At 34.8% G+C, this 27189-nt stretch overlaps 4 protein-coding genes across 7 annotated transcripts; 1 reads left to right on the top strand and 3 right to left on the bottom strand.

The window, feature by feature from the left end:
- Window positions 1-2546: 2546 nt before the first annotated feature.
- On the bottom strand, window positions 2547-6097 carry LOC114415741 (ribonuclease P protein subunit p25-like protein). 3 transcript variants are annotated; one of them, XM_028380576.1, is made up of 9 exons: window positions 5943-6097; window positions 5585-5707; window positions 4483-4563; window positions 4304-4392; window positions 4136-4210; window positions 3751-3812; window positions 3617-3673; window positions 3288-3464; window positions 2547-2893 (listed from the first exon to the last, which is right to left on the bottom strand). In XM_028380576.1, exons 2-9 carry the CDS (start codon window positions 5705-5707, stop codon window positions 2832-2834), a joined length of 726 nt encoding a protein of 241 aa, XP_028236377.1. In that variant the 5' UTR covers window positions 5943-6097; the 3' UTR covers window positions 2547-2831. The 3 variants fall into 3 exon arrangements, with proteins under 3 accessions (XP_028236377.1, XP_028236379.1, XP_028236378.1); XM_028380578.1 differs by having other exon boundaries at window positions 3617-3670; XM_028380577.1 differs by having other exon boundaries at window positions 5801-5943.
- A 945-nt stretch (window positions 6098-7042) lies between these two features.
- LOC114415740 (RNA-binding protein 39) lies at window positions 7043-14344 on the bottom strand. Of its 2 annotated transcripts, none has more exons than XM_028380575.1 (13): window positions 13716-14344; window positions 11541-11619; window positions 11369-11425; window positions 10959-11014; window positions 9900-10128; window positions 9593-9679; window positions 9434-9508; window positions 9268-9348; window positions 8625-8689; window positions 8362-8551; window positions 8192-8280; window positions 7955-8066; window positions 7043-7311 (listed from the first exon to the last, which is right to left on the bottom strand). In XM_028380575.1, exons 1-13 carry the CDS (start codon window positions 14198-14200, stop codon window positions 7270-7272), a joined length of 1647 nt encoding a protein of 548 aa, XP_028236376.1. In that variant the 5' UTR covers window positions 14201-14344; the 3' UTR covers window positions 7043-7269. The 2 variants fall into 2 exon arrangements, with proteins under 2 accessions (XP_028236376.1, XP_028236375.1); XM_028380574.1 differs by having other exon boundaries at window positions 7955-8069; window positions 13716-14343.
- An 873-nt stretch (window positions 14345-15217) lies between these two features.
- Window positions 15218-19624, bottom strand: LOC114415739 (protein LIKE COV 2-like). Its single transcript, XM_028380572.1, has 7 exons — window positions 19264-19624; window positions 18181-18233; window positions 17989-18098; window positions 17330-17497; window positions 16435-16532; window positions 15789-15915; window positions 15218-15596 (listed from the first exon to the last, which is right to left on the bottom strand). The coding sequence occupies exons 1-7, from the start codon at window positions 19381-19383 to the stop codon at window positions 15496-15498; spliced, it is 777 nt and encodes a 258-aa protein (XP_028236373.1). The 5' UTR covers window positions 19384-19624; the 3' UTR covers window positions 15218-15495.
- A 2662-nt stretch (window positions 19625-22286) lies between these two features.
- On the top strand, window positions 22287-27189 carry LOC114415738 (ribonucleoside-diphosphate reductase large subunit-like). The gene is made up of 17 exons (XM_028380571.1): window positions 22287-22578; window positions 22664-22725; window positions 22818-22905; window positions 23478-23741; window positions 23871-24111; window positions 24200-24276; window positions 24387-24557; window positions 24664-24756; window positions 24853-25002; window positions 25097-25183; window positions 25313-25477; window positions 25556-25675; window positions 25831-26033; window positions 26117-26266; window positions 26344-26491; window positions 26693-26776; window positions 26861-27189. The coding sequence occupies exons 1-17, from the start codon at window positions 22351-22353 to the stop codon at window positions 26954-26956; spliced, it is 2427 nt and encodes an 808-aa protein (XP_028236372.1). The 5' UTR covers window positions 22287-22350; the 3' UTR covers window positions 26957-27189.

Raw genomic sequence — 27189 nt, 5'->3', positions numbered from 1 at the left:
TTAAAATCTTTAATTTTTTAATTTTTAAACAAAAAATATTCTAAGACGGGTTTTACGCAAATCAATTTAAAAAAAATTAAATTTCTAAGATGATTTAAAATCGTCAAGAAAAATATTAATTTTTCTACCACGACCGTTTCAAAGACAGTTAAAAACCGTCATAAAATATGTTAAATAATCGATGTAAAAAACTTTTTTATATTATTTTTTTTTAAAAATATTTAATATAATTAGATATCCGGAATTTAAATTCGAAATTACTTATATTAATTTTAAATAATTTCGTGTCATTTAAGTTATTTTTTTTAATAGTATTTAAAAGAGAATTTCTAAAACATCTTTTATAATTCCAATCTATCTTTAATTTTGAAGTATAGGCACATTATGAATTTCACTATTAAGCATGTATTGAAGTAACAATATTTAATCGGTAATCCATAATTTTATCGTCATACATAACATTGATGATTTTTTGCAGTTTTTTGTAACTGAAGTGGATCTCAAACCTTAAAATTTATTTTATAGCACGGTAAAGTATTATTGCAAATATTAATAAAAACTCTTAAACTAAAGACTACATACCTCCTCCTGACTCCTGTAAAAAAAATTTCAAGTTCTTCTATACACTGTTACGTGCGTCCAGGAGAAATATGTTAAATACAAACATATATAGTAAGTATTTGTCTATTCCAAGAGATTATCGATAAGAATAGTTTTATATTGAGCTAGCAATATTTCTTAATATTTTATGAAATTATAAGCATTACCATTACATTCATGTCTTTTTAGGAGGTGTTAGTATAAGATTCGAAAAAATGTCAATAAATATTTTTAAACATATAAGAAAATATTAGTGTAATAATTTAAAATTTTAAAAAAAGATAGTATATAAAATTAAAAAAAGATGAAATTATATATAATTAATTTAATAAAAATTCAAAAAGTATTAGTGTAATTTACTTTTTAACTGAAAACAAATTTGACAATTTTCATGATGGTCAAAGTAGACCAATCGACACCCTTAATCCGACCAACATAAATAATTAAAAGAGAAAAATAATGATACATAAATATCTCATTTTTAAGGGTTATTATGTTTATGATTTTTAAATTTTTTCAAATTTTTACTTTTAGTCTTGAAACAAAAAGTTGACTGATCTTAATTTCTAATCTTTTTATCCGTCAATGTTTATAGTCCTTACTTAATTTCTGTTGTTATCAAGTAATGATATGAGATTTTATTTTCGGGATGACTGAGTTTCGTAGGGTTAAAAACCACCAAAAAATATTTTGTTGAAACATTAAAATGCTACTAACAAATTCTGGAAATTGCTTCACTTCGTCTCCGAACCTGTTTCTCCCCTTTTCCAATTCAGGCACACATGAACCAAATCAACAACAAATAGATCCATTTCAAATAACTAAAGATATGATTCACCTAAACAATACCAAAACATTGAAAGCACACGGTGACCCATGTCAGGTTATTCTCGATCTTGCGTGTCAGATTGCAATCCTCACGAACAGAAACGACAACACGATCCCGAGTACCAATGCCACCGGAAACACCGTCTGAGCCCAAAATTCGACGACCGGAGCTGATGGTTGCTTCGCAGATCCCTTTCCATCATCGGCATCGACGCCGTTTTCGCAGCTTCCTTTCCATCGATTTCGCGGATCCCTTTACAATGTAGTCTGAGAATGATTTTGGCTCAAGGACTACCAGATCTACCTAAAGGAGTCTGTGTGAGCCCATGGTTCTGGACGCGCTCAAAAAGATCAAGAACGAGATCTAATAGATCAACCTCACCTTCCGTCGCTCGTGCCGCGAGGGGATCTGCTGCAATGACCACGACGATAACGATGTTACCGCACAAGTTTAATCAATTTTTTTTTGAAGAAAATTGAGATCTAGGGATTTATGAGCATAGTGGTCTCTTTTACACGAGAATTCTCTAACAAAGAAAGAAAACTGATGCCTCTCTGTAATATTAGGGCTCGAGGCCGACATTGACATTGGCTAGAGCCATACACCGAAATCGCGCTAGACTTCATCCTTACTTCTCCCATTGGTCTCTATCAGACTTCACTTTCTCAAATTGAACCAAAAACTTAATTACAAAACGGTCCAACTCTTACATTTATATAAGGACCAAATTGCAAAATTGCCTAACTATTTATCTATAAGTATCCAGTTTTTAACATTATTCAATCTCATTTAATCTCACCCGTCCAATTTTTTTAATATTATATCTTACGATTAGCCTTCATGGTCCACCGTAGAATCTACCTGAATTCATATGAAATCCTTGATGGTTGAAAACAAAGGTGATGCGCTAAAGTTGATGGTAGAATTAAAAAATTTACCTACAGACTATTTTTTTAGGTGCCATGACTCCCGCCCAAAATCTCAGTATACACAACAGAAATCAGACGCCCACTAATTGCATGTTTCAATTTTCATCGCTTGCTTTTTAAAAGTTTTCTTACAAAATTGACAAACAATAACATTTCTTCAATAAATTAAACCAGTAAACCAATCACACTAAATCAAACTTCGAAAGACCTTACTGCAATAACTCCTATTAAAAAATTTTACAATTGTGATTTTATGAGTCTTTAAACAAAGAAAAGATATCTAACTTACTCTACCCAACTTAGCAAAATTATAGTGGTTACAGGGGAAACAACTACATAATCAAAACTGCAGGAACATGGCTGCAACACCGACCGCTTCACATAATACCAAAATATAAGTAAATCTCACAAAAAACTAAACAGAGAGGCAACATCTAATTTTAACATATACATGATAAGAAACAGCCACTTGATCAAGCAGGTGGTCCCCGGTCCCTTCCACGTCCACGACCTCTCCCCCTTCCACGTCCACGGCCTGCAAAACCATCAAACAAAAATTATACTAAGATGCCCACCACATCAAATAAAATTATACGAACATGTCCCCGCTCAGGTAGTCTAGGATGAGAACTCTAAAAGGCTGGAAACAAGAAGGAACAAAAGAGAACAGAGGAAATTAAAAAGACACAAACAGTCTATGAATTCAAATGAAGTAATTTTGTCCTGTTTCTTCTGTAGCCTGATTTAATAGGAAGCACCACGTAATGCAAATAGCACAGCAAAATATAAGACTTAAAACCGCAAATTCATTCAATATGCTGCTTCCAATAACTCGCATTACTTATCTGATAATACAAGAGCTGTAATTTAAGCAATAACAATCTATCTTCATCATCATGAAATCAAAATTTGAGGACTTGCATGCTTACCACGTGGGGGAGGTTGAGCATCATATTCACCATAGTCATAGTACCCAACTGGCTGCACACCATAGCCTCGTCCTCGTCCCCGAAAAGCACGCCCCCTTGCACGGCCACGCCCTCTTCCACCATAGCCACGCCCACCATCCCAATCATCACCATATTCCATACCCCCATTGTAAAATCCTAAGAACAGATTTTGCTCTCATAAGCAGCTTTTACATTTTAAAGAAACCACAAGAAAAACAAAAAAGAGTCCAAGAAAGCAATTATGACCATTTGAAAACTACAATACAGGAATCTACAGTGAATGAGGGAAACAAAGTCCTTATCAATACCTCTACCCCTGCCCCTTCCACGACCACGTCCTCTTCCTCGCATCCTTGGTGAGCCTTCTACATCAAATCATATTACTGTCAACATGCTACAAAATCCAGTCTTGAAACATTAAAAGAAAAACTTATCAACTCACCTCCTTCCTCTTCATATTCATTTAAAGGTTTTACTTGATCAACTGGAAGAGGATGTTGGTATCTGCATGAGAAAAGAAAAATTAAAATCTTGCAACCAGCGAACATAATTAAAAAGAACTCAATCAATCTCAACGGTGAATCTCCCCACTCCCCCCCACCCCAGGACTAATATCCCAGTTTCACTCCATGTGTAAACCACAGGTCTGATGGTCTGGTTAGATACTGTAACAAACTAACTGAAACACAAGAAAAATGATCTTTTTGCTAATTTTAACTAGTGATCTAGCAGCTTGTCTTATAAATAAATAGGCCTGTTAAAATACAAGCCATCAAACAACTACATTTAGAGATACAAATGTCATACAATATTACACAAGTTCTTACCCCGCGGATGACGTATCCAATTCTTTCTTTGACAAGGTAATTGTGATCATTGAAACATGGCGAGTAGTCTCCAAACTGGGCAAGTACAACACAAAACCAAAGGAATCACTCCCAAACACAGAAATTTAGTATTTGATAAGGTAGCATAGAAGAAACAAAAATCCATACGGAAGAAGGCCTTCTTCTAGTGGTTCCCATGTGTCAGTTATATCAGTTGATCCAATTTGGGTGTTTTGATGCAGACCAACAATCCTTCTCTGAAACAAGTAACAGAACCATCACAACTCACGAAAGTAAGATGAACAAGTGCAGGCCACCATATTCCATAAAGATATTGATCCTCCCACCTTGATCAGTTCAGCAATCATTACGGTCTTATTTATTGCACGTCCCATTGCTTTGAGAACAATTTCACTAGATCCTTTCTCCTATAGAGCAAGATAAAATGTTAAAAAATAGTAAAATATCCGTCGATTCTAGATAGATTGATACTTGCATGGATGGATCACACCAAAAACAAAAGGGACAAATCCTACCACCAGCAGAAAATCAATGTAAATGATGAAGTACACAGAATATAAATATAGAGAGATAGATAGGCCAAAGCAACGACAAGGAAGTGCTAAGAAGGACAATGATTATCCAGAAAATAAAATAACTTGCAGTTAGAGAGTACAATTTTTTCAGTCTATGTGAAATGAAAAGTCATCAAGCATCACAAACAAAAAAAGTAAAGGATTATCATCTTAAGGATTAGTTTGATGTAAGCTTAAAAACAGAGGTGAAAATATCATGAAACATATTTCTACAGAGAATTGTACATAGCTCTTCTGTTTTATCTCTTACACATCAGTCATGTTAATTCACCAGAAAACTTCACTGATTTTGCAAATTCTTGGTTTTAGTCATCGTTTTCTTCATTGATTTGATTGCCATTTCCCAAAAGTTCAACCCCCCACCCCTTCTGTTTATCAGATTCTTTACCAGATAATTGATTGTCAATTCACTCCCGTTTTGGTTTATGATTTTCTCACATTTTCCTATAATCATGTTTCAATGCTTTCAGATACACATTTAAATTTGAGTGATTAAGCCACTCCATTCTAAGACACGTGTGTGTGTGTGTGTTTGTGTGTGTGTGTGTGTGAGAGAGAGAGAGAGAGAGAGAGATTGTTTTTATTTGTGAACCAAGCGCATCTAATATTTAAGGGTTAATTAAAACTTAAATGTTAATTAAAACATAAAAATGACTCCTCGTTACAATTAACATTCCAAAGAAATTTCATTCCACTAACAGACGGCATTAATCCGATTGGACCTACCTACCCTAAGAAAAAGTATTTTCATGGAGTTAATTCAATAAACAGCGGGTTTGGCCCAATTTTTGGGTTAGACAAAAACATAAAGAGTTATTATCTGATTAAAAAAATGCACGAAATAGTAAGTAACCTGAAGGAGAGTGGTGGCGTAGGTGATGTAATTCCTCATCCTTCCTTGAGTAGTGACGCGTATCTCATTCTCGTTTATAGGAGTCTCTGCCTTGGGCTTCTCTACCCTCTGATACCTATCCATCTAAATCAAACAATACGGAAAAGCAAACTTCAGAAACAGAGAAAGATGAAATCAGAGGATGCTAGCTAGGGTTTAGAGAATAATCTATCTTACATGCAGTTATTGTGTGTTGTGCGTGCTAGTCTGGTTGCGTCACTCACTCTCTCTAAGTGCAGTTGACAGACACAGGTTTTGGGGATATGGGTTTGTGTTTGTGGTTTGAATTGAAATTTAGGGAGAGAGAAAGAGAGCGTACCTGGTGCGTTTGTTGTTGCACTCTCCCTGTATACCGAGCAGAGTAAAAAGGCTCGTGAGTAGGGCTATAACGTTGCGGTCTTATCGCCGAAGAGACCGCCAAATTAACTTAACCTTCTTCTTCCTCTTTCTAATTACAACAATGGGCTTTTTTCCCTTGGGCCTGCCTAATATTTAATATTTTTAGTCATCCACTGATTAGTATTTGTTTCATGTTATTTAATAGCGTAGTCAATTAACTACATTAAACATTTTCTCAAAAACACAATGAAAATGACAATTATTACTTTGTAAATACCTTTACATTTTCGTGCTACCTGAAAGCTATTTAATTTTTTTTTTTCTGTAGATGAACTAGCACATTGACAGCTTACAGTTGACTGCTAACTCGGATCAAATTTGATTTCTCATGCATATCTGTATCGCGAACGAAATCACTTTTTATACAATTTGTCTTTCAGATGAAAACCACACCATCCTCAACCTTCTCGTTCATATATTTAATAATCTTTCCAACATCTCTTCAATCATTATTTGTTTCTGTTAAAAACAATGTTTTAAAACTCAAGCCAATTATTAAATAATAAAAGTACTGTTTCACATATTATTAGTTTAACTACAGTTGAATCATACTCATATTGGTAATAATTAAATTTAGATTTTTAATATTATATATTTTGAGTGATAAAATCATCAAAAAATTAAGATATAAAAATATAAAATGTAAATAATTAAATTATGAGATAAACTAATAATAACTGACAAAATAATATATACCTTAAGGCTTAAATATGTATTTTTATTTATCTTAAATATTTTAAACTTTAAAAAAATGCAACGAACTAAGATTTTAATCAATTTTCACCTATTTTAACCGATTCTAAACCAATTCTACCTGCTCTTTAACATTTCTCACCAGTTCCGAAATAAGCAATTTAAAAAAAAAATTAACAGACCGGTTTAACCAGCCAGTCAAATTTGGTTTTTAAAACTATGCTAAACACAGATTATAGCTGAATTCGTATCGTACAATTCGCTACACTACTTACATTCCCCAGCACAGTTGTATTTATCAATCAAACAATAGCGCTCACAAAGAAATGAACAAGATAAAAAGAGAAGGCACTATTGTAAAATAAAATACATTGAGATGGGAAAAAAATTACTGATCATGAATATCACACAACCTTGACAGTAAAATTTCTGTAAACATACATCTAATAGTGCAAGTTATGAATAAAATTTATAAACTAAACTCAATTTCAGAAACTAATGTGAGAAAAATAAGCAGATTGCCATCTGAGTCAACAAGTCTGTAAGTACTTTCTTCAAGCGTCACCTTTAAATTTGGTTTCATACATCTGAGGTAGCTGCAAATCAGAAACAACTATTCTTAAAATACCTATTTAAAAGAAAAGGGATGCAGCAAAACCACGAGCATGGTATTTAAGAATCAATTTAAGCACACCACTATTACACCAGCACATATAATAGCATTTGAATTTAATTTGACCAACTGAAAATTTCCTGTGCAACTCAAATTTTGCACTAACAATCTTCAGCACAGCACAATGAATTAAGTGCCCATCTGCTAGAAACTCAATACTAATACATTAAAGTCACTATCAGCAGCAGCATTGGTTCAACTGACAAGAACTAACAAGGATCAAAGCACTTCATTTGATTTTGAAAGGCTTGGGTTCAATTTCCACTACTTATCAGGTCAAATGATTCCCCAACCCATCAAGAGAAGGCACCCAATAAGCCAATCAAGTGTTTACCTATCACAAAGCAGATTACAAGATATCCCATGCGATTTGTTTAAATCATACTAGTATCCCATGTTTTGTAAATTAATATTTAATCTCCTCAGTTTAAAATTTTCATCCAACAATGCCCGGTTTATAGACACAAACACTCCATAAAGACAGTTGAAATCAGCACAATTCTCACTGTAATGTGTTAAATTTGCAAATCTGAAGAAACAAAGTCCTCAAGACAGGAAACGCATACCATATAGATAGCAGATATCATTCTGCCTGCAAACCACCTTGTGTGCATTGCACGTTGAGCAGCACTTGCTGCTTCCACTGTTTCAAACTGCAAATACACAAAACCTGCACTTCTTCTGCATAGAAGATGAATCAATTATAAAATGGCAAGTACGCATAAAGTGTAAATGGGAAAATAAGATAACAGAAAGAGGGAATGAATCTTTTATGGACAAGGGCTACACATTCATAAACTTACTTGTCAACATAAATATGCTTCACTCGTCCATATTTGGAACACTCTTCTTCTACATCCTCTTTAATGTCTAGATCAAAATCTGGTTCGGTCTGCATCTTATAATATTTGATATTAGTACATTGTTGAATTAAATAGCAGAGGGTAATTTTAATCAATCAGTTAATCCTCACCTCAGTGTTTGGATCAAACATGTTCTTCAACAGTAAACACTCACTGGGGTTTCCAACAGGTTCAGTCACTGGGATAGGCATAATTTGTGTTGGGACAGCTGGTGCAACTGCTGGTACTATACCTGGATTACCAATAGGCATAATAGCCTGTTGAGCAGGAGATGACCCATTCGCAATGGGCAGACCAATGCTGCAATGGTTGGAATATGTTAAGAAAATGAACAAGTTTACAGAATATACTAGAGGAAAATCTTTAAACAAACCTTGCAGCAATGCCAGAGCGGTCCAGCTTCTGCATAAGCAATGCTCTTGATTGGGCATTTAAAGACTGTACACAGAAAAAAAAGTAGAATACATGAGCAAGAAACTAATCCCCAGGAATAGACTTAATTTGGCTGAGTTTTCTTAACCACCGCTACACTTCCCCAGAATCCCACATAGAAAAAAATGCAGTTTATGGCTGCAGAATAGGTGGAACTAAGCAGAGAAAAAAATTAAAAACTTCAGATTTAGAGCCAGATCAGGGAAAAGAAGAAACTTTAAAAGCACCTATTTCTAAGCCTAGTAAATATGCAAAAAAACAGGCACAACTAATAAGACATCCTTAGAATTTAATTTGTTCAACATTATCAATTTGTAATGCCTTCTCAACAACAACAAAAAAGCTATAATGCAGGTATCTATCATAGTAGCAAGCCAGTTGTCGAACTGCAAATATTTGAAGCTAGAATAATTAGTTACTAAAGTATTATTAAAATAAACAAAACTTCTGGTCAATCAAGCCAAGCTGAATAAAAAACCATTCACCCAAAATAAAATTATTGTACAATGAGAAATAAGTTTCAATGACAAACTTTCCTGTGGGAACCCAATTTTGTTTCAAGTTTTATACAAGTGAACACTTACCAATCCACCTTCATCATCATCAAAATCTGCAGATTTGGCAGTTGTATCTTGGTTTCCAACATGATCTGTTACAGATGAAACCTGTGTTCGATGAACAGCATTAATTACAAACTAAAGGACAAGCAAAGTGAGAAAAACAAATAGACCCACACAAAAACATTTCTACCTTTATAGTCCTGCCAGCAATTTCCAATTTTCCATTTAAACTCTGCGCAGCCTTGGCATGCTCAAGATGGGCAAACTGTTCCAGAAATAATATACAAAAGAGATAAGTAACATTATTATTGGAAACAATAGTTTTTGAAGTTAAGTGTTAGTAACAAACTTGAACAAACCCAAAGCCCTTGCAATGTCCCGTCTCCAAGTCAAGAGGTAGTTGTACAATCTCTACCGGACCAAATGGCTCAAAAATCTGAGGAAAAAAAATATCAAATCATTTTATTTAACGTCTGACAGCAGATTGATTGCACTAAACCAGTTTAGAGAAAAGCTACTTAGTTGTTCACATGTTCTTAAGGGTATATTTAAATTGGTGTTTGGTTCTCAGTATTCATATTCCTAACGATGACTGGCACTTGGCAGTAATGAAATTTCAAGTAAAACATATTCACCAGACAACCAAATCCAAATACCTCTCTCAATTGACTCTCCGTCATGTTAAAGTGAAGGTTCCCCACATATAGTTTCCTGTCCACAGCTCCATATGGTCCTACTACTCCAGCAGCTCCACTGGTAGCATTAGATTGGACAAGGTTCTTTTCAGCCTCAGAAGGCTTGACCATTACAGGTTGTCCTAGAAGAAGTTGGCCAGAGAGAGCAATTGCCATTGGCACTGACATTGCATCATAAAACTCAATATACCTACATCATCATCAAGAACTTACATCAAGTTTTCAGAACTACAAAATACAAAGAGTTCAATCAAAACTTACAAAGCATGCAGCAAAGATGTAGAGAAACAAAAACTCTAGTTCAGACAGCTCAAGCTGAGAGTATCTTTTGATGCATCTAACTCATGTAAAGAAAATTTTAGCCTGACTTAATAAAAATACAAAACTAAAGCATATATTTCAATCAAGAGGGAATAAGACCATGAAAGAAGCAAGAGACCATAGGGAATCACCAAGACAAGGAGGATAGTAACCAGCAAACAGCAACTCATATTCACTTATGTATGTGCATGTGAGCAAATCAATGCTAAGAAAGGGAACCCAACTTAAGGCTGGTCTGGTACTGCAACCACTGGTCACACAACTCTAAAGGCCAAACAGCACCAAATCCATATGGATATCATTCACACATCCACTACCACAGGCCACCCACCCACCCCAGAAAGTAGAAAAAAATTCCCTCCATATCAACCTTGTCGAGAAATATGTCATAACCAGTTCAAGAGATATAAATTGAAAAGGCTCAACAAAAGAAAGAAATCCTCACTGTGTATCACAAATGCAGAGGAAGAAAATCGGGAAAAGGACCAAAAAGAAAACCGGGATTATGTCATCTACCTTGAGTACGCAGCATGAATTGATTAAACATGAGTGCAAGGTATTCCCCCATCATCCCTCATCATTATCGCATTGCTAGTCCATTTAAGAATACAGTTAAACATGATTCTTGAAAGTTGATATCCTAATACCATAATAGTGCATGCACATGAAGAATAAATTGTTTTATAAGAAAGCACATACCCAACTCCTTTAGATCGTCTTGAGTTCCTATCCATGATCAGACGGACATCCCTCACCTGAAAATAAGGAACATTAGAAGTAAATAGAGGAATTATCACATCATAGAAGTCACCAGGTAGACTTAGATCTGAGCAAGCAAACAACTACATCCAGAGATTCAAAATATCCATATAACCCATTATTCACTCATCACACGTGCACAGACTGTTAAGCACAATAAAGTCACGGGAGTACTCAAAACTGAAGCCCCAAGCATAGAATACTGATTGTTATCAATATCAACTAAATCTACCATTTTACATCAGAAATAGCAAAGGTTCCAATGGAAACATAAGTCATCTCCCACTAGTAAAATAGTCAAACAAGTAGGAAAAAACAATAACTGTATGCAAAAATTAAAGACAACTGACCTTGCCAGCTTTTGAGAAGAATTCATAAGCATCCCTCTCCGATGCCTTTAAGGGCATCTGTAATCATCACATAGAAAATTGGCAATCATTAGAAAAGGATACTAAATGCCCTAACATATCAGATCTTACAATATTTATAACAAAATAAAAGGCCAATGACCAACCAATCAACCTGGTAAGCAAAAACAGTTCTCTGATCCCTTTCTGGATCTGCCTCGGGCTCCGCTGCCTCTTTTTTGTCCCTAAATCTCCTGCAATTCAAATTAAAATTTGGCTATAAGAAAATAAGCAGAGTAGTACATCAAATTTACACCTGATATTCAGATTGTATAATTTGTAACATAAATCCAAACAAACATAGCTAATGTTAGAGTTCAAAACAGCACCTAATCTTGAGAGGGGGTAATGTCTCAAACTCACAACTGTAGTCATTATTTCAAAGTATATTGTTAATATAACAGTCCAAAGTAGCATTTAATTCTATGATATCCATACACACCAGTGCCTCTGTTCAGTATTACCTTTTCCCAAATTCCTAATAAATTAGTAAAAATTATTGCCAGGTTCCTATTTCCTAACATTTAAAAGGTAGTGCACTCCTAGCTACTTGTGTACCGCAATACTTATCCCCATATTTATCAATCACAGGTAGCAGGACATAGCAGCCAGCTTTGAGAATGCAGCAGCAGGAAGTTTCCTATTTTAAATATTATTATAGTTATAATATTATAATTATATATTACACATAAATACTCTAAAAAAGTCAAAGGAAATCATAAACTTAAAGTAAGTCACAATCTATGAACACAGTCACCATCAACCTAGGAGCAACAAGAACATAGTAACAAAGTCAAAAAATGAGAGATGATGGTGAAATTAATAGAAAAAGAACACCACAAATAAGATAAAATTGGCAGAATGTAAACTAGGAAATATAAAGGAAGAAGAAAGCATGGAACACAAGGAAAAAAATAGTCCTGTGATGTATGAAGAAACAAAGCTCAAAACAGTCATAACTTTTTGTGGAATGGTCAAGGAAGAAGGGTTTCAAATCTTATTATGTATATGAAGTAAAAGAAAAGCATTAGAAAAAAGGGTAGAAATCACAATTTCACCCCAAAAACCCTAAACAGCATTATCAGGGGTAAAAAAGGGGTTTTGCAGCCTATATCATAGTAGCACTGCTATAGCCCGTGGAAATGGCCACTATTGAAATCCGCTCTGGTTCTATTTGAACCCCATAGCAACCTAGAGCCTCTCCACTACGCTATCAATGTTATCGATGGCAGAAGACGGCAGAACATGGTGGAAGGCCAAAATTTTGCCATGTAAACACGCCATTGCAGCCTATGGTGCCACCATAGTGAGACTTCCTTCACAAATTGCCTATATGAGGGTTGGAAAAAAAATCCACCTCGCCATTCCACCATGGCCGCCATTTAGCACTGCACACTATTGACTACTATGTTTATCCCTAAAGGAGAAACCCAATACTTACAATAGTTATGATATAGAGAAAATTTACATCTACATCTAGAATGGAAGGCATTTGATGATAAGAACACCTCACTCACATGATACAAACAACAATAAAAAAAATTCATGCTCAAAAAAGCTCTAGTTGGCTCTAGAAAAAAAAAAGTTTTGTTTACTTCCTAAAACAAAATACGGCTCTCAGTTACCTATCTCATCCCATCCTTTTTAAAAGAAAATGGATTGGATAAACCATCTAGAGGAGGTATGGACTATTAAGTTAAACACACAATCACGGACAACAGAATATCATACAAATGATATTATCTTGTGATTTAATTACTTTATTGTCTATGTTTACATATTCTATTATAATATATACTGTTGTCTCCATACCCATACCCTAGTATTTGAAAATATTGCCATACCAGTCAACCCATACTACTCAAGCCCGTACTCATGCAATTTAGCTTATGAGCATTGTCCTTAACATGCAATAACACCCTCCCCACAAAAAAATGATACAATAGAATACAGAAAAACAGCTGAGTCAATAACTAAAACTGCATTTAAAAGTTAAATAAGCAGGGAGCAAAAGGTACTGGGATAAGCTGAGCAAAGTAACAAATGACAAAAACTAATTCCATTAATTATAGGATAGGCCTGAAATGAAGTGTTATAATGCATACATAGCTGATAAGTTACAAGTTCATTGTTTCATTAACCATATTCATAACTTCACTACAAGTTAGCCAAGCCTGGGCATAAAACACTTGGCAGAGAACCTCATCTACGAGCAAAAAGAATTTTTTTAAAAAAAAAAAAAAAGAGAGAGAATTGGCAAAGAAGAAGGAAGATTAAGTGCATTCATTACCTGCTATCTCTGGTGTCGAAATCCCGTTCTCTTTCTCTTTCTCTCTCGGAACGACTCCTACTCCTCCGAGACCTCTCTCTCTCTTCCCGTTCCCGTTCCCTCTCCCTTCTTTCTCTTTCCCTCTCCTTCTCCTTCTCTTTCTCCTTCTCCCTCTTCTCCCTCTCTTTATCCTTTTCCCTCCGTTCCCTCCCTTTCTCTCTCTCCTTCTCCCTATCCCTATCCCTATCCCTGTCTCTGCTACTTCTCTCACCATCTCTATCCCTGTCCCTGCGGCGCTCCCTGTCGCGTTCTTCGCGGTCCTTATCCTTCTTGGAGCCGTTCTCTTCGTCGCCCCTGGACCTCTTGCTCTTCGTCTCTTCGATTCCCTCGTCGATCTCCTCGCGCTTCCTGTAGCTCCTCTCGCTCTCCTTCTTCTTCCGGCTGCTGTCGTGGTCCTCTTGCTCCTCCACTGTTTTCTCCAAGTAATCGTACTCGTCGAAGTCCATTGCTTTCGATTCTTGAATTCTAGGGTTTTGGGGTTTTCGCTGGTGGAGGAGATAGATAACTAGACGACGACGGGTTTGGTTGGCTATTCCGGTCTTCCTAATCTATAAACCTTACGAAAACGAACAAATAAAATAAACTGGGAAACAGGACATTTATATACAAGTGGACATCCACGCCAAATTTATCACCGTAATTAAAACGTCAAAAATAAGTCTACCATTACGTACTACAATTTTTTTTTAATTAAATTTAAAAGTTAATCAAGTGAACATTGAACAACATGGTGTTTGTTTCTTATTTTAATTTTCTTTTAAAATCACATGTATCCTGCACTCAAACTCAATCTATCTAATTAAGAGAGAATAACCAAAATCAATCTATCCACGGGTTTGGTTGTCACTTAAAATTTTCTTTGCACCAAGTTCTTTTTATACTTTGCCTTGCATACATATTTATAAATTCAAATAATATATATATATATATATATATATATATATATATATAATTTAAAAAATTGACAAGAAAGGTTTGGCTAATGATAAAAATAAAAATATAAACATTTAAAATATTTACTTGTAAATTAAAAAATATTAGTCTTTTTGGTGTGGTAAATTGACAATAGTTTATAATGTTAATTGAAGAAATTAAAGTATTGATTTAAAGTATTAAAATATCAATTAGATGACTTATTTAATGTAAAAATATTATTATCAAAATTCAAAAATATATGTATCATAAAAAAAGTGTGTATGAAAAATAAAATACAAACAAGAATTGCCCCGAACACTCAAACATATTATATAATCACAACGATAATGTTTTAAATTTGACCATCAAATAATTTTGCAATTTTTCTTTACGTATGCCTCTTTGTAAAGATGAAAAAACAATAATTCAACGTAGTTTTCCAAACAAACAGAAACATAAAATGTAATTTGGATAAACTTTACATCAATTATATTTAGATGGAGATTCTAAGTTCTTAACTATTAGGATTTGTAACTACTTAATGTTAATAACATGCAGCCAATTTGAACATATATTCATTATATTGGACTAATGGTACATAGTAGTTCATCTCTGTCAGACTGAGGCTGGGTGGAAAGGACATGTAGAACAAAAACAAGGGTATACTGGGTTACAAGTTTACAACTACAGCGTTACAGGGTACATTACTCTCATTAAAGAACTAAATATTAAACAACACTTTTATGTATCCAAATACATATTCCATTACAAGGAGGTTCAGACTATAATAATTTCCAACACCCACATGATCCGCAGGTCAAATCCTTTATCCAATTCTGTTCAAAGAAATTCTTTCATTCGGTCGAGTAGCCCTTTCCACCGGAGATATCAACTGTGGCATAGTCATCCCCCCGGAAACAATGATTTCTGTATCAGCAACAACATACACTATTGAATTAGAAGAAATGCAAATAATGGTTCAAGAATTTTAACATGCAGAAGTCAAATGACAAAGTTCTGATTTTCATTCAATATCTCTCCATATACATTCCTGAACGAGCATGATGTAACCTATATAAACAGTGTACTTGGTAATGAATCAACCAAAAGAGAACCTACCAATGCCTTCTCGAATGGAAAGATTTGGTCTTATAATATCTTTGGAATTAACCAAAAATATATCACCAATATATAGATGGTTCGTAGGTACAAAAACACTACAAAGCTCTTCATCTTCATTATCTTTCTGCGATGGAGGAAAAAAGATATAATCAATGGTTAAATATATCAAACAAAACAGAGAAACTAGTAGTTCCTCAGAAAATAACACAAAAATTCATTGGAGGATACACAATATATTGTGAGATTATCACTAAGCTGCTTTGAGATGAACACGAGACATAATGACAAATGCAAGTCCCTAATTTTTTACAAAAAATTAACTCTATAGAGAACACTTCAGTAAAACCATCATTAACCAGAGATGTACTATATAAACTCAATGCAAAACTTGTTAGACTTATATGCCTGCTTCAAATCTCACACACAGGCACCCTTCCATCACACGTTACTTTTATGGATTGTTCAACGGTGCTCTAGTGAAGGTGAATAATGTCAAAATGGACCACATCATAACATTACATTTTATGGCAGTTAAAGCATTATAAATAATAATAGAAATTGTTGAAGTTAATTTGTTATCAAAATAAAGAAAGGAAACCATCACAAGGTTGGCAAACAAATTTATAGCGACAGTACAGGGTACCTGTAGAGTAACAGTTGATGTAATAAATCCAAACGCATATTCACCAACACGCGGGTGACGGATAATTGCTACCTCTTTAAAGGCAGTGGTATTTTGATCTGAAAAGAAAATTTTAAAAAAAAATCATGACAAATGGTTACATCCTTGTCACCAATATTTGAAAATTGTCAATCTATCAAATATCAACAATAACTCACTGATTGGCAAGACATTTTGGCTTAAAAACAAGGCTGACAGGTAAAATCATAAGGAAAAACAATTAGAAGCATGCCTTCAATCTATAATAGCCTAATCAACCTTATTCATACCAAATGAGTAACATGACAGAGCTAATAACTATTAACTAAATTCAATTTATGTACCCAATTCAGTTAAGTGAATTTGTATCATGTTATCAATACTAAAAAATTTTCTACAATCACAATCACACATTCACCTTAACATTAGCACATTACTATTACAAATTCCCAACCAGTACAACACACCCATGACACCACCGTTGCCACAACTATCATAGTATCATCCTTTTAACCTCATTGTCCATACAACTGGAGAATACCATAATCGACCTAGTTTTGTTAGTTCTTATAGTACCTTTTCTTTTCCATCATCACATTTTCTGTTTAGTGCGACATGTTTTTATATGAAAAATGGTGAACTCAAAACTGACCAATAAACAGAGGATATTCTGCACTTTGCCATAATTTTATCGATGTCCCTGAAGGGAGCAGTTTGCCATAAAAAGCTACTTGAAAAGAAGTTATTTTTTCTATTGTAACATCACTATCTACCCAACCTATATGTGGCTTACTGCTCATCCATGTGAATTCGGACCCACCATCAAACTCTTTTCTGGCTAAATCCTAATTGGACTACGCAGTTATGTAGAGAATACCTGGAGATATTGCAGCACTAATCTGCTTGGATGCAGAGTATATATGCCTAACAAGGGGCATTCGCTTTATGAACCACTCTCCAATCCAGAAAACAGTGGCTCCCATCCATGACGAAACAAAAACACCAATAAGAAATACAAAAGCTAACGATGTCACAAAACCAAGTCCTGCACCAAAAACGAAGAGCCTTCACATTTTATACATCACATTCAAAACAAAGAGTAAGGTCAGGTACCAAGATCCAGATCATCCATCGGAGAGATTAAAAAATAAAAGAAGAAATATAAAAGGTTTAGCACCACCAATACTATTTGTGTGCTGATAGGAAAAAAAATAAATCAAAGAAAGCAGAGAAGAACAGGAATGAGGGCAATAAGATATCCTCTAAACCATTTAGAGCATAATTGAAATGAGTTCTTCCAGATTAGCCACTAAATTCTGATAACAATAATGCCTTCCTGCTCAATTGGTAAAACCATGAGTAGTCTATTATCTTTGAACTTTCAAGTTTATGCACTATATTCATTTATTTTGCTTTTCATGTTTCAGACATATGACATCTACAGTAGAACAATAAAAAATCCCTATTTGTAACTTCTGAGGAGGGAAAATATAATTATCAAAGCTGTGTTAATTGAAGGCAAAACAAATTACTCACCAAACACATCTATGCCGAGCCTGGAGTATATTGGACTAAAGAAACCATCAACAAACTGAATAAACCACCATGTAATGAAGAAGGTAACAGCAACTGGAAAAAGAACTACGCTGCAGATTCAAAACTAAATGAATAAGCACACCAACAATGATGATAAAATTAATCATCTCAATAAGTAGTTTTGTCCATTACCATCCAGTCATAAATTTCTTAGAGACCCAACTCTGGAGAACAAAGCAGCAAGCCTGAAACAAGTGCACAGAATGAGTCAACATCAAAACAAAAATAAATTTTCTCTTGAAAAAATATGAAACTTTGTAATCTATATATATCACACCAAACAGAAGCACGTTAGGCAATCATTGATTTATTTGTAAACTTCGATTTCATCATTTAGAACTTCTTGTCACAAAAAGGAAGGTGATCATTTTTGTTCGCAAAAAGGCTCACACTAAATCAGCCCAGAATTCCAGCATCCAGCAGTCATGTGTCCTTTACTCCTTTTTATGAGGCATCTATAGTGCAGGAAAACAGGAAAAGTGCAATTCAATCAATTATGATCACGTTTTAATTTTTTGTGACTTGATATTTTTAGTGTGAATCAATTTAAATATTTTATTCAGATATTATAGGTAAGGACAACAAAGCAAGGAGCAAATCTTGCTCCTCAGAGAAAATAGCAAGCAAAATCCGCAACATCACCTTACCAAATAAATTAGAAAATCAACTTCAAGACCCTTACCAGTTAGAACTTAACAGAGACTATTGTTACTGCATTGGTCTCACTAAAATTTGTAAGAAAAAATAAACAACAACTTCACACGAGAGGAAATGCAAACCAAAATAAAAATTGGACCAAACTCTCCTGCTTAATATTCTAGGAAAATTCTCAAAGCTAAAATTTGAACTATTTCATTTGTCTCTCCACTTCGTCAAGTGCTGCAAATGCAGATCCCTCATGCAGCCAACATGATTAATTACAAAACATATGATTCTAGGTTCAAACGTTTTTCTACTTACATTAAGATTACGAGCAAAATGATCTCAACCCATCGTAGCCGCAACAAAACCACTATTCCTCAGCCCAGAAAAATGGGTTGACTTGTGGTCTATCGATATCCACCGAATAAATATATAAAGAAAATATAAAATGATACCGAGAAGCAAGATCCAACAACCTAGCCCTAATTTAAAGGGTAAAAAAACAATATAGGAAAATTTAGAAAAAGAGAAAAAGAGAGAGAGAAATTAAGTGAAAAAGAGAATGAATTGGACCCTGCGAGTGGAAGAGTTGGGCGAGCTTAGTGGAGACTTGGCTGGGTCTTCGGGATCGTCGCGAGATGCATTGTCCCCTTGACTAAGAGGAATTGACGTTGATTCTTTTTCTTCTGCCATCTTCACTCTTCACACCTTCAGATTCTAACGATGATAAACAGTACCCTAAAACTAGGCAGATAAAATAGTAGAATCAGAATGGAAGCCTAATTTGGCTTCCAAAAATTCCAATATTATCACTGTCTTGTCTTGGATACTAAGCAACACTCACTTGCTCTCTCTTCCTTTCCTTCACTGGATAAATGATAAATCTCATTACCTACCATGACTGAAAATAATTGGTGTGTCACAAGTGACGTGGTTTTCGAGGATGTGTCCCTTTTCTCTACGCTTTATTATTTTTCCTTTTTATTTCTTTTCTCTAAGGTTTATTATTTTTCCTTTTTATTTCTTACGTACATACAATTTCAGTTATTTTATTTTTTAAAATATGTAATTTTATTTTTTTATTTTGGAATATAAAATTTGGTTTCTTTATTTTTTAAAATCTATAATTTTAGTCTTTATTTTAAAATAAAAATATTTAATCTCTCATTATTATAAAATTTAGATTAAGAAAATATGAAATAAATTAAATAAATAATCATATATCTTATGTGACATTATTAATTTCTTATTAACCATCACCTTTTGAATTTGTTAGAGGATTAAAAGTACGAATTTTAAAAATATGAAAACTTATTGATTTTATTTTAAATTATGAAAATCAAAATTATAGATTTTAACAAGAAAAATAAAATTACATTTAAATTTTTTAAGTAAGAATATTAATCAACCAAAAATTTTACAATAACTCATATACTTTCTTACTCAAATATACTTTTTTGATTTTTTTTTTTATTCTTTTCTAGACTACATATATTATCTATATCCTTGCACGATGTAATTATGTTCAAAGATAAAGACTGTTATGTGTCTCTAAATATTTGAGATAATTAATACATATAATATCTATATCTTTTTTCCAGTATGTAATTATGTTCAAAGACTATTATGTGTCTCTAAATATTTGACATAATTTTATACCAGTTAAGTCATACATACGTGATTCATTTTCTTCATGTTGTTTTCATTTTATTTTTGCATTTTCTTCAATCTAATCTTAGTAATCTATATCTGATGGTCTTCTTTTTTTTTTTTGTATATATAGGAGGAGAAAAAGCAAAACTAATTACATGCCTTGAAGAAAAGCCACACTTGCAGCATCAGCTAACAAATGCAGACTAACTTGAGAAGGCGGCAAATAAAAACTCGGCACATTGATTGCCTTCTCTGGGTAGGTATGTGAAAGATCTGGACATTCCAATGATGTTGAAGATCAGAGTTGCATACTGATGGCAGCAATCAACCTGGCCATGAATGAGATCAATAGAGTGCAAGGAATCCAAATAACATATCAACTTCTGGAACCCCTTACTCCTAGCTAATTTTAACCCTTCATGAATGGCCAACAGCTCCACAAAAAGAATATCATGATGTTTTTTATAATATGTTTAATCAATTCAGTTTGATCCTCTTAATTCATAAGTTGTTCTAATCAGCCCAACATAACCCAGTTGTATTTTTCTTTTCGTTAAAAAAGACAATGGTGAGATACAATTGTATGATAGACCAAACAAATACAAAATTTTATGAAAAATTTAAATATATATTTAGTCTTTCATGTTTTTAATTATATTTACTTTGATCTCTTATCTTTTTAGAAGTTGAATTTAATCTTGTTTTAAAATATAATTTTAAATATTTTTTTTACTAATTTGAGACCTGAAATGTGTCTCACTAGACTTGGGATTCTTGGGTGTGGAGGGAGAAGAAAGAAAGTTTTGGTGAGCTGTGGAAAGTATCAGTGATACCTAAGGCGGCACATTTAGTTTGGCGTCTCTTCTCTAATGGTGTTGCCATCAAAGTGAATTTGCAGAGACGAAATGTCCACATTGGTGAGGTGAGCTGTCCTTAGTGCAATGAACAACCAGAATCGACCTCTCACTTATTCCTTCATGTGCAAGACGGCTCGGAGGTGTGGGAAGGGGTATTTACGGTAGTACACTGCAAGCCAGAAAATCACTTTTTGCAGCAGCATTGGTTACCCAGTTATGAAGCACTGCAAGCCAGAAAATCACTTTTTGCAGCAGCATTGGTTACCCAGTTATGAAGCACGGACATCCAAGTTCTTTGTCGTGTTTGGTGTCCGACACGACACCGACACTGATGTTCATGTCTGGATCGAGTTTGATGTGTTTAAAAGATGTCCACGTATTCATATCCGTGTAGTGTCGGTGTTCCTTAGTTACTAAGTTTCGGAAAAGCTCATATGCATAGAGTTGTTAAACATATGTCAAAGTTATATGCATAGAGTTGGTTAAACACAAGGGGGAAAGGAGGAAGGTTCTCGTTTTCTGACTGGCTTTTGCACCCTATCCAATGTCTTAAGTAATTATCATTGTGACTGGGAGCATTTTAGTGGGGGGAGCTGTTATCTGTGTGGGTTCCTTTGTAATTAACAGCTTTTTATTTTGTTTCGTGTTTAGTATTTGACTTGTTTGGCATGTCAGTACTTTAAATTTTTGGGTTTAAAACTCAGTACTTTAAATAAAAATTTTGGCGCAATTTTATGGACAGTTATTACGAACATCCCTCCTACATGACCCCACAAAATGAAATTTAAAAGCAGAAAAGAAAAGTGCCTAAGAAGGCTTATCTAACAGTCGTCGAAACATTCAGGCCCATCAATCCAACGGTTGTAGCGAACCCAAGCCGCGCCTAGTTTCGCTGGTATTTGCAAATGGCATTGTCCTTATTTAAAGTTTAAAACGAACCATAATAATTTACAAAGAAGTGGATCCCACAGCCAGGTCCACCCTCAATTACCCGCCACCCAAACACAAGAAAAAAGGCGTTCAAAATAAATAGCGGGAAATATTCAAAATCGAACCCTAATTTGACGCCTATATAATTGACGCCATTGTCCCTTATCTTAGACGCGCCAAACCTGTTCTCACTTCACACTCCATCACCAGATATCACAAAATGTATGTCGTAAAGAGGAACGGGCGGCAAGAGACGGTTCACTTCGACAAAATAACCGCGCGCCTCAAGAAGCTTAGTTATGGCCTCAGCTCCGATCACTGCGACGCCGTTTTGGTCGCTCAGAAAGTCTGCGCCGGCGTTTACAAAGGCGTCACCACCAGCCAACTTGACGAATTGGCCGCCGAAACTGCTGCCGCCATGACCGCCAACCATCCCGACTACGCTTGCGTTAGTTTCCTCAATTTTCTGGTCAATTGGTTGAAATTGTGTGTTTTGGATGGATTGTTCTAAGTGATTTTGTTTTTTGTTGCAGTTGGCTGCTAGGATTGCCGTTTCGAATCTGCACAAGAACACCAAGAAGTCGTTCTCGGAGACGTGAGTGTGAATGGAAATTGTAATTGCGTTTTTAATTTGTTTTTGTTAGCGTTATTTTGTGTGGTTAAAACTTGGAATTGTGGTGGATTCAGGATCAAGATCATGTACTATCATTTTAATGAGAGATCTGGGCTGAAGGCTCCTCTGATCGCCGATGATGTTTATGAAATAATTATGAAGGTACTTTTTATGCATATTAGGGATAAATTGTTATATGTTCCACTACTACTATGTGTCCACGGTTCCAATTAGTTTTTATATGACAAAAAATTGACTTTAATTTACAATAAATGGTTAATAAAATTTGATTGTATGTGATGTGTAGATTGTTTGAGATCACGGTAGTTTGAAACCATGAAATAAATTCTCGTATTGTAGGTATTTGTTAGGATGTCTAACACGTTTCATAATTATAAAGAACGTGTGGGTATTGAGTGTAGATCAGTCTATTAGAGGATGGTTTTAATTGCTGGTTTAATTATTTATTTGGTTCCCATAGTTCCAAAATCTTTCCTTTTCAGTCTCTATACTTTCAAAATATTTCATTTCAGTTTCTACGCATGCCATTTTTAATCCATTTTAGCATGTAGGGACTAAAATAGAGTTTCTTGTAACTATAGGGACAAACAAGTAGTTAAATCTTAATTTTTGTGATTTATTTATGGTTTGAAATTCTTGAAGTTGTTGTTTGGCTGTTGTTCTTTTGTGTGTGAAGAAATAATCTTTTATTATTATTTTGTGTTTGGCTGTAGAATGCTGCTCGTCTAGACAGCGAGATAATCTATGACAGGGACTTTGACTATGATTATTTTGGATTCAAAACCCTTGAGAGGTCTTACCTCTTGAAGGTTCAAGGGCAGGTTTTGGAAAGGCCTCAACACATGTTGATGAGGGTTGCTGTTGGGATTCACAAGGATGACATAGATTCTGCTGTCAAAACTTACCACATGATGTCTCAACGATGGTTCACCCATGCATCTCCGACACTTTTCAATGCTGGAACACCTAGGCCTCAAGTATGACTGCATTTTATTATTCCCTTTTGAAAGTATTATGTTTTGTCTGTCTTTTCTTGTTTGTAATAATGCATTAGTGATTTGATGACCTGGGCTCTTATTTAAGCGAGTGTTCATATGAATTTGCAGCTGAGTAGTTGCTTCCTTGTGTGCATGAAAGATGATAGTATAGAGGGGATATATGAAACTTTGAAGGAGTGTGCTATCATCAGCAAATCAGCTGGAGGAATTGGTGTCTCTATTCATGACATTCGTGCTACAGGCAGTTATATTCGTGGGACAAATGGGACATCCAATGGCATTGTTCCGATGTTGCGTGTGTTCAATGATACTGCCCGCTATGTTGATCAGGGGGGAGGCAAAAGGAAAGGTAGATTATTTATAAGCAATTCCTATGTTTCATGGCTCCTTGTAAGTTGCTTCTCTTACCTGTATGTATGATTATGCTCTTCTTTTAGGTGCATTTGCTGTGTACTTGGAGCCATGGCATGCTGATATGTTTGAATTCTTGGATTTAAGGAAAAATCATGGGAAGGTATGATTGGCTGAGCTTAATGGTGGTGGTAACAATGTACTTTGACTGTCATCAAGGAGTTGTTTTAGCATTTTTTATTCTTATCACTGTATTGGTGTTATTTTTTGTAGGAAGAGCATCGTGCTCGAGATCTGTTTTATGCTCTCTGGGTGCCTGATCTCTTTATGGAAAGAGTTCAGAGCAATGGCCAATGGTCTTTGTTTTGTCCCAGTGAAGCACCGGGTTTGACAGATTGTTGGGGTGAGAAATTTGAGGAGCTTTATCTTCAATATGAAAGAGAAGTAAGTTCATTCTTCACATGCAAATATTGTTGGGCCTTTCTTGAAGTGCTTTTACTTGTTAGTTATTCGTGCTTTGTTTTTACAAAATATATTTTATAACACGTAGGGAAAAGCAATGAAGGTTGTCCAGGCACAGAGCCTCTGGTTCGAAATTCTGAAGTCACAGATAGAAACCGGAACCCCCTACATGCTTTTTAAGGTGGTGTTCTTAGATGTCTTTGACTTTCCTCATGAGATTTTGTATTTATTGTTTTCACCCGTTGAGTAATTCCGGCATTTTTGTTTACACTACTAGGATACTTGCAATAGGAAAAGCAATCAACAGAATTTGGGTACAATTAAATCGTCAAACTTGTGTACTGAGATAATTGAATATTCAAGTCCAACTGAAACTGCTGTGTGCAATCTGGCATCAATTGCACTACCACGATATGTAAGAGAAAAGGTATGACATCTCTTGGATGCTGTCTATGGGGCTCACGTTTTGTTTTGGACCAATTTTTTTTTTCATGATCTAAATATTTTTTTCCTTACTACAGGGTGTACCAATGGAGTCCCATCCATCCAAGCTTGTTGGAAGCACATGCTCTGGAAATCGGTATTTTGACTTTGATAAACTAGCAGAGGTATAATTCTAGTTAACAAAGCAAATATTCTGTGTTTTAACATTTGTATTTTACCTAATTGACATTATTATTGTATACAGCTAGACTTGTGATGGTTTTATGCTTGTTTTTCTTTTTGATTAATGACAGATTACTGCACTGGTCACAACAAACCTGAACAAAGTAATTGATGTTAATTACTACCCAGTTGAAAATGCAAAACGGTCAAACTTGCGGCACAGACCAATTGGTATTGGAGTACAGGGTCTTGCTGATACTTTCATACTCCTTGGCATGGCATTTGATTCACCAGAGGTAAATCTACTTCAAGGGCTTCTGTTTATATTCGTTTTATTTCCACTTCATATGATATTTTACTTGGATATTATGCAGGCTCAGCAGTTAAACAAGGAGATATTTGAGACTATATATTATCATGCTCTAAAAACTTCATGTGGTTTGGCTGCAAAGGAAGGTCCCTATGAAACATACAGTGGTAGTCCTATAAGCAAGGTATATAATGGTTTTCAATGCCCTCCGATTGAAGTCCTGAGTGAAAGTATTTATACAGCATAGTTTTTATCTGATGTAATAGCATTCGTATGCACATGCAACTTATGCATCCAAGATATTTTTACTTGCTTAGGTGATTTTTTTGTATTGCTCAGGGAATTCTTCAGCCGGACATGTGGGGTGTGGCACCCTCAAATCGTTGGGATTGGGATGCACTTCGGGAGATGATATCAAAGAATGGTGTGAGAAACTCACTTCTCGTGGCCCCTATGCCTACTGCATCTACTAGCCAGATTCTTGGAAATAACGAGTGTTTTGAACCATATACTTCAAACATATACAGTCGTAGAGTTTTAAGGTTTGCTTTTTCATCCCATTTTTTCTGTCTTGGTGTACTATTGCCTCATGATCCTATCTTACTGGGCTACTGTTTGTTTCTAGTGGTGAATTTGTTGTTGTGAACAAGCATCTTCTTCATGACTTGACTGAAATGGGACTGTGGTCTCCTACATTAAAGAATAAGATTATCTATGAAGATGGCTCAGTTCAGAAAATTCCAGAAATACCTGCTGACCTGAAGAATATATACAAGTATGAGATTTATGATTTCTAAAATAACTAAAATTTTGCTTCAATATATTCAGTCTAACTAAATTTTGTATGAGCAGAACTGTTTGGGAGATTAAACAAAGGACATTGGTAGATATGGCTGCTGATCGAGGATGCTACATAGATCAGAGCCAAAGCTTAAATATTCACATGGATCAACCCAACTTTGGAAAACTGACTTCCTTGCATTTTTATGCATGGTCCAAGGTAGCAACACAGTACTTTTGCTTGCCTGTGAAGTGAGATAAATTTATGTAATATGTGCAAATATACAGTTGGGTTTAATTGTTTTATGTTGTCTATTTTGTTTCTTTGCTGGCTTATATTATTCTTTACACACACAAAGTTGGGGAATTTTATGCCAAATGTTTGCTGATCAATGTTTTGTTTTTTGTTTGGTCATTAAAGGGTCTAAAAACTGGAATGTATTATCTTCGATCACGTGCTGCAGCTGATGCTATTAAGTTCACCGTTGACACCTCTGCTCTCAGAGTAATAAGAATTCATTATTATCAGGTTTTGCATTAATGTGATTTGCACATTTTTTTATGTGAAATATTTTTGCTGTGAATGCAGGAAAAATCCAATGTGGAGGATGATGATAATACAAAAATGGCACAGATGGTGTGCTCTTTAACAAACCGTGACGAGTGCTTAGCTTGTGGGAGTTGAAATGTTTCAAAAGTAATGCTTTCATTAGAGGCGACAAAGATAAATCACGTGTTAATCTATAGCTTTTTCAAAGCTTTGAACATAGTTGTCATCAATATCATTTGTATTCTTGCATATCCTTGTATCAGATTTATTTACTCAGTAGTATAAATACCAAGTCAGTTAGAATATGTTCATACGGAAATTGAATCCAGATAATCATATTATCAAGTCCAGTCAGAAGATGAAAATAA

The sequence above is a fragment of the Glycine soja genome, chromosome 6 (genome assembly GCF_004193775.1).
Source record: "Glycine soja cultivar W05 chromosome 6, ASM419377v2, whole genome shotgun sequence".
NCBI lineage: Eukaryota > Viridiplantae > Streptophyta > Magnoliopsida > Fabales > Fabaceae > Glycine > Glycine soja.
Note: the sequence above shows the minus strand (reverse complement) of the source record. Positions and strands in the feature narration are given on the sequence as shown.

Coding starts and splice junctions, on each gene's coding strand:
- LOC114415740 (XM_028380574.1), bottom strand. CDS start 14,200: ATGGACTTCGACGAGTACGATTACTTGGAGAAAACAGTGGAGGAGCAA. Junction 11,426..11,540: donor GAACTGTTTTTGCTTACCAG/GTTGATTGGTTG, acceptor TGATGATTACAG/ATGCCCTTAAAGGCATCGGA. Junction 8,690..9,267: donor ATGATGATGAAGGTGGATTG/GTAAGTGTTCAC, acceptor TTCTGTGTACAG/TCTTTAAATGCCCAATCAAG.
- LOC114415738 (XM_028380571.1), top strand. CDS start 22,351: ATGTATGTCGTAAAGAGGAACGGGCGGCAAGAGACGGTTCACTTCGAC. Junction 22,579..22,663: donor ACCATCCCGACTACGCTTGC/GTTAGTTTCCTC, acceptor TTTTTGTTGCAG/TTGGCTGCTAGGATTGCCGT. Junction 24,277..24,386: donor TAAGGAAAAATCATGGGAAG/GTATGATTGGCT, acceptor TATTTTTTGTAG/GAAGAGCATCGTGCTCGAGA.
- LOC114415739 (XM_028380572.1), bottom strand. CDS start 19,383: ATGGCAGAAGAAAAAGAATCAACGTCAATTCCTCTTAGTCAAGGGGAC. Junction 18,234..19,263: donor CCAACTCTTCCACTCGCAGG/GTCCAATTCATT, acceptor CACTTGTTTCAG/GCTTGCTGCTTTGTTCTCCA. Junction 15,916..16,434: donor CATCAACTGTTACTCTACAG/GTACCCTGTACT, acceptor CCTCCATCGCAG/AAAGATAATGAAGATGAAGA.
- LOC114415741 (XM_028380576.1), bottom strand. CDS start 5,707: ATGGATAGGTATCAGAGGGTAGAGAAGCCCAAGGCAGAGACTCCTATA. Junction 4,564..5,584: donor ACGCCACCACTCTCCTTCAG/GTTACTTACTAT, acceptor CTTGCTCTATAG/GAGAAAGGATCTAGTGAAAT. Junction 2,894..3,287: donor TGCTCAACCTCCCCCACGTG/GTAAGCATGCAA, acceptor ATGGTTTTGCAG/GCCGTGGACGTGGAAGGGGG.